Consider the following 6,826-nt stretch of genomic DNA (forward strand, 5'->3'; position numbering starts at 1 on the left):
TATAAATATAAATAGCAACATACTTATGAATTAGAATGATGAACTTTAGAATTAGAATTGCTGTTAGCAACATACTGACAATTCTGACGAAGGTTCCTTGAGGTTCTAAAGATGAACAATTCGAATTTCAATCCAAACTATCTGTGATCAATTAGCATTAAAGGCGGTTTAAATTTAAACGAGAAATGAAAAGATGTATTAAACGAATACTAACATAAAACGAAAATTTTTGCTTACAATTTATTTTATTTCAAAATAAATGATTGATACAGATTTAATCGCACTGATTAATATTCTATTTCAATGTGTTTATGTCAAACTCCTTCTTGAGAGCCTTGGCGTGCAGATAATAACGCCGGTGTTGTTCCTCGATGTGCGAGGTCCGCAGCATGCGTTCGGTAGCGATGCGCTCGATTTTGGAAAACAGGTCGCTGTGCACGGCTATGCACTTACGAAAGTCCTTGCGATCGAGCCTGTACACCTCGCACACCTCGACCGCCACGACGCTCGCGACTCGCCTCTGATCCTGAACTAAAAGAGCCACTTCCCCAAAGTGCGCCCCATCCTCCAAGAAACAGACCTGCCGATCGAGGATTGGATCAATTGTTGTCGAGCCGCACAAGTGCGCATACTATATATGTACCTCTTTGCCGGTCGGCGTTAGAATGGCGACGGTGCCACTGGACAAGAAGAACATGCAGTCCCCCTGCGTCCCGGCCTTGATGATCATGTCCTTGGCGAGGTACAGCTCGGGCTTCAAATTGGCCACTATCTGGGTCAACGTGTGCTTGGGCAGGTCCTGGAAGATTTCCACGTTCTCGACTAGCCGCCGACAGGAGTGCAGGATCACCTCTTCCCTCAAGGAGGCTTGAAATAGTCAAATTGTCTTTCATCCCTCCAGCAGTACATTATGTGAAAAAAAAAGAAAAGAAAAATCCAGTTACCGGACAAGTTGGACAAAATCTTATTTTCCCGGAAGTAGCTGTCTCGGAAGCGGTAGTGGTAGTAGGCCAAGAGTCGCTGCTTCATGTACGGAGGCAACTGTTTTTGCCTGACGAAAGCGGACAGTTGGTTGACGATCTGCTCGTACTTGGACGCCGAGGCTTTTCGCTCGGCAACTATTTGCAGCAGCATGACTACACACAGGATGTACCAAAAGTATTAAACAAATGGGGGAAAAAAAAATCACATCAACGACAATGTTCTTGTAGTCACCTATGATGTAGCTTTCGAACAATCTGCCGAGGACCATGAGGATGGTGCAAACTGCGATGTGGCCCTCGGTTTGGGGCGGGAGACCGCCGTAACCGCTGGCGGTGAAATTTTCGAGGACGATGAAAAGCGCGCGCTGGTACCTTTGCGCGATACCCTTGAATCTCAAGCTCAGCAGCCAAGTTTCGCTGTCCTGGGAAATTACTTCGTTATAGATTTTATAGCGCTGTAATCGACGTGAAATCGGTTGGACGCACATCTTGCGCTTCCTCCAGCACGTGAACCATGATCCGAGGTGTGATGTTGCACAGGCAAGTGAACCAGTGCACTATGAATGTGTAGAGCAGTAGCGTCAAAAACATGTGGCACGATATGTCCTCGCCGTAGTTCTGCAAAATTAAATGGCCCTCTATCTTATACTCATGCAATCCAATAAGGAAACAGTATATGATCAGGTTTGTGTATGTATTTACTTGAAAGAATTGCTGTATGTACAATCTGAAGGTGAAGTATCGGCTTAATCGCAACAGAGGGATCATATTGATGTATACGAGGGGTCCGCTCGGTGACAGCGTGCTCCACAGAGTTAAGTAATCGTAAACGATTGTGGACGTAATATCCACGAGCATGTACCTTTTCGAGTAACGCCTGTGGGTCATTGCGTATATTTTTCTTTGTAACACAACTATATATCTACATAGGTAAGTTTATCGTTGAATGAATTGATGTATAAATAAACAAATCGGTGTATTTTACTTGAGAATCGTTACTTGGTCCATCACGAATTCGTCCTTTTCTCCATCGTAGTAGCCAGTGATGCAGTTTCCGAGTATGTCGATCCAGGAGAAGATAGACATGATCAGGTTTAGTACAAAAAAATGGCGCGTCTGGTGTTCAATTATGACGAAACACATCATAAACGGGATGAGGGTGAATTGGAAAAAGTACAAGACCACCATGACCATTTCCCAAAACAATCTGAAAGTGGCGCGTGATTTCGAGAGTTTATGAAAAACAACAAAAAAACTTTGATGGGTTGTACCTCATCTTACTGAAGGGATGAACGATCCACCACTGCTTGTGGGACTCGTGGCGTATTTTTTCCTTATTCGCCGCGGCGAAGCTGACGAGATACTTGTGGCACTTTGGATGGTTTTCGGATATGGTGCTCCACGAGCGAAGCAAGCTTTTGATCGGTGCTAATTTACCCATGGGCTTTGTGATTATGAAATCGGATCGCCTGGTCAACTCACAGCGGTGCGTTCCAAACATCTTTTTTTTTTTTTTTTTTTTTTTCGCTTAATAAGTAGCCAAAATAGTTACTTTTGCGTGTCGTTTTATGGTTTGGCTGTACTTTAACCTTGAGTATGTGTTGCACAACTTTTAACGAAAACAATTGAAAAACGCGATGAATCAGAGGGACAGAAAAAAATGTATAGATTTCAGTGTTGAACGTTTCATCAATTTATTTAAAAAATTTTCTGATTTTCCATGAGGAATCTTTTTTTTCGTCATTTGTTGATTTTCGCATTGTGTAAAAACATTAGTTACAAGGAATTTTCAAAAAATTCTAGCAAAATGTTTTTTTTTTCTCACTTTTTTACATAGTTTATACATACGCATCTCTCGGACAATCCAATCCATTTAGTCGGGCGATTTTAAACGAGAACTTTTTGAGCCATTGAAAGCTACGTACATTAAAATTTACTAATACAATATGTAGAAACGACTATTTGGATTTTTTATCGTTGATTCAACTGTGATTTTATTTTGCTAAACAAATCGTTCATTCCTCTATCACCGGGCGGGAAGCTAGAATTATTCCAAGAAACTGCAACGATTTCGTATGACAGGGATCTTAAATAGTCATAACAAACCGAGAACGGGCCCAATAATTCGCCAGTATTGCGGCCAAACATGTATGGTGGTAAATTCAATAATATGACACTGAAAATGTAATAATAAGAGTATTAATTTCAAAATAAAAAAAAGATAAATAGTAGTGATCTTTCTTACGCTTTACAATCATCTGGAACATTTAAATCTTCAATGTATTTAATGTCTTGGTCGATGATTTGAGGAGTGTGGTTTTCATCATTTTTAAATACAAAAACGTGATCTACAAAACAAAATTTAATACAATTAATTTTGAAGGTATGATAGTAGTTTTATTATTGTGCCAATATCTTACCGAGTTGATGATATAATTTACTTCGAAGGTTTGTTTTAAAATATTTTGGACCATTTAACATCTTTTCAAGACTGTAATAAAACTGGAAATCTTTTTTCGGACTTTGATTAACTTTTTGTAATGCTTCTAGTGGCGGCTTAGGCCCATTATAATTTGGTAACGTTTGTAATATTTGCCACAACCTTAGATATGTGTACTGCATTCTTAATTTTGACCGGCTAAAATCTGTTTTAAAAACTTGCTCCAAAGCTAATGAATCGTAACAACCAATGCTTGCTAAGTGAAAGGAATATAAGAGTTGTGTTTCAGCGCTGCTTCCAAGTATTTCGCCGTTCTGATAGTATTTATATATGGTGTCCCAAAAAAGTGGTTTATAATTCATGTATGATAAGCCAGTTAACAGGACTAGTAACTTGTGAAAGTTGTACAATTTTGTTGTATCATTCATTTCGTATTCTTCATAAAACACTGCTGTTAAGTAATTTAGCAAACCTTTGTTCACGTGATTTACTTTGTTAAAGTAGGATAAACACACAATACCATCATCAAAGTTGAATTCTTCTTTTAATATTTTTTCTGCAATTTTGTTGTACAAAGTACTGTTATAAAATTGTCCATCTCTGAAAAAAATTATAAATAACACTAACGAATAAAACAATTTTTCAATCTCAGTAATGATTCAATGAAGTTATTTCAAAGTTTCGACTTACCTATCGACAACAATTTTTTTATTCAACAGATTCAATAAAAAAAGAATATCTTGTTTTTTTATATCTTGAGCATTCTGTATCAATTTTTCATGAGTTTGATGAATAAGTTTGTACCATGTGGTTGGAGTTTGGTCTAAAATAGACATGTCTTTTAATAACGTTACAGCTTGATTCGTTGAAATTTTATCTAATTTGCAATCCTTTAAAGCATTTACAATTGGAAAAATAATATTCTGACTTCGCAAATATTTAGTTGCATAGTACAAAGCATCAGCTAAAAACCTTTCATCCTGTTTTTCAAAGTCAACATTTAATTTAACAATGAATTTTTTGTTCAAACTTGCAGATATTCTGTGAGTTAATGAGGATGGTTCCATTTTTGAAAGAAGTTTGGATAAAATATTAAAGTCTTTCATTGTTGAAGTGTCTAAAGCGGATTCTATTTGTAGTAAAAGTACCATAATAAGTTTAGAGTCACTAGGTGTTTCCAGTTTCAATAAAATATTTAAAATATCTATAGCCTCCTTAACATGTATTTTTGAAACATTTTCAATAATAGTTGTACACAAGTCCTTAAAATAAGGTTGATCATGTAGCTGTTCTGTCTTTAATCTGTTGTTTCTTGACAAATTCCATATATCCTTTAATACTACAGTAATACTATATCCACTAATATCTTCTTGTTGAGCTTCTAAGAAAGTTTGAACACTTCGTGGGACAGGTGCAGAAATAATTTTATTTTCATTGAAGAAATCACTGGTACTTACATTTTGATTCAGTATTTGATTTGCTAATAAAAAAAAAAACAAATATGTAATATATTAAAATAAACATAGGATTAATAATCCTGAGAGTACCTACCTTTAAAATGCTCATATCTTTGACATCGATTAATAATTTGAAACTGAGAAAGAGACACTAAACTGCTTAAATTTCTTGATAAACCAAATATCCTTTTAGCTAACATTTTTTATAATGAATTTTTATTTCTAAGTAACCCACAAGTTTTTTTTAAACTATAACCATCTTGGTGCTACCATATTCTTTAAAAAATACGATCCTTTCATAACAATCGTGATTTTTGTTGAATGAGGCAAATTTTTTAACCAATTAACCACGTGTGCTGTACAACAACACACTAGGGCATTATCTAATCAACTAGCAAGTCGTAGCCACATTATTTGTAAAACGATTTTACTACGTGAATTTGACAAAAATGAAAGACATTTACCTTGTCAAGTACAATTGAATAACAAAATCAGATCTAAATATATATATATGTATATTTTTCAAATTACCATTGCATCATTACAGTTAGAGCAATGATGCGTAATTATAGCATCAGCAAAATAACCGGATGACACTTTGTAACATTGCAGTAGAAGCGATTTCCAACCTTTCGTCCACTTAAAAAAAAATTTTTTGTTGTTGTTTGTTAACCGAACCAAACTACGGTTAACAAAAAGGTTACACCTAACGTGTATTACACAATTTTTACCAGCCGAAACGTACCGGCTGATTTAAAACACAGAATTATTTAAAAAAAATAATATTGTCTATGCTGTTTGCGGCAAGTTTACAATGTCTTTTACCAAAAAATCGACCTCCTATACATTTATACTTTTGAAGGTAGATTTTTAGGTAAAAGATAAATTGCAGACTTGCCGCAAATAGCACAAACAATGTCAACTTTTTATCTTCTATCCATAAGATTAGTTGCGGCTGGTTTATAATTGATAACATGCCTCTACTGTAAGTTGTTAGTTGTAATAATTATTTGGATCAGCGCCATCTAGCGGTCTTTATTTTTTGGCCAAAAGTGGCTCCTAAAATTCTAAACCAAAGCATTCAGGATTAGAGCCATTTAACCAATTATAAACCAGCCGCAACTCATCTTGAAGCTATAAAATAAAAAAATAACGATACATATGTTTTTAGCGGCAAGTTAACAATCTATTTTCTACCAAAAATTGACCTCCTATGAATTTATACTTTTAAAGATAAATTTTCGAGTATAAGATAGATTTTTTACTTGCCGCCAAAAACACACGTATTGTTATTTTTTGATTGTATAGCTTCAAGATAAGTTGCGGCTGGTTTATAATTGGCTAAATGGCTCTAAGCTCTTATGCTCAGTTTCAGAATTTTAGAGGCCACTTTTGGCGAAAAAAAAAATACCGCTAGATGGCACTGATCGAAATAATTATTACTATAACTTATAGTAGAGCCATTTAGTCAAGTATTAACCAGCCGCAACTGATCGCATAGATATAAAATATAAAACAAACATTGTCTGTGCTATTTGCGGCAAGTTTACAATATATATTTTACCCAAAAATTGACCTATATATTTTTACTTTTGGAAGTACATTTTAGGTGAAAGATAAATTGTAAACTTAACGCAAATAGCACAGACAACGTTAACTTTTTATTTGATACGTACACAATTAGTTGAGGCTTGTTTATAATCGATTACATGGCTCTACTGTAAATTGTAATAATTACAATAGAGCCATGTAATCGTTGGTATATTAGCATGAAATAATACAAGGAAAAAAGTTTAACTCATTAAAGTTAAATATACCCGATGATAACACGCACGATTTTTCATATTCTAGAAAAAATCAAAGAAAACAAATTGATGGATGATGATCCAAAGCTTGTATAAGTTTCTTGTAGTTTTATTTTTTCTGGTAACAAGTGTACCCATGTA

At 35.2% G+C, this 6,826-nt stretch overlaps 2 protein-coding genes across 2 annotated transcripts; both read right to left on the reverse strand.

Annotated features, from left to right (window-relative positions):
• Positions 1-295: 295 nt before the first annotated feature.
• LOC106645821 (potassium/sodium hyperpolarization-activated cyclic nucleotide-gated channel 2) lies at positions 296-2,424 on the reverse strand. Its single transcript, XM_014361765.2, has 8 exons — positions 2,255-2,424; positions 1,969-2,190; positions 1,686-1,860; positions 1,497-1,601; positions 1,216-1,438; positions 945-1,136; positions 644-867; positions 296-580 (listed from the first exon to the last, which is right to left on the reverse strand). Exons 1-8 carry the CDS (start codon positions 2,422-2,424, stop codon positions 296-298), a joined length of 1,596 nt encoding a protein of 531 aa, XP_014217251.2.
• A 242-nt stretch (positions 2,425-2,666) lies between these two features.
• On the reverse strand, positions 2,667-5,684 carry LOC106645823 (uncharacterized). Its single transcript, XM_023391035.2, has 6 exons — positions 5,412-5,684; positions 4,975-5,310; positions 4,114-4,903; positions 3,404-4,023; positions 3,229-3,331; positions 2,667-3,159 (listed from the first exon to the last, which is right to left on the reverse strand). The coding sequence occupies exons 2-6, from the start codon at positions 5,078-5,080 to the stop codon at positions 2,955-2,957; spliced, it is 1,824 nt and encodes a 607-aa protein (XP_023246803.2). The 5' UTR covers positions 5,081-5,310; positions 5,412-5,684; the 3' UTR covers positions 2,667-2,954.
• Between the last annotated feature and the right edge of the window lie 1,142 nt (positions 5,685-6,826).

The sequence above is a fragment of the Copidosoma floridanum genome, unplaced genomic scaffold (assembly GCF_036245765.1).
Source record: "Copidosoma floridanum isolate Cflo_tuat_1 unplaced genomic scaffold, Cflo_Japanese_pri ptg000013l, whole genome shotgun sequence".
Lineage (NCBI taxonomy): Eukaryota > Metazoa > Arthropoda > Insecta > Hymenoptera > Encyrtidae > Copidosoma > Copidosoma floridanum.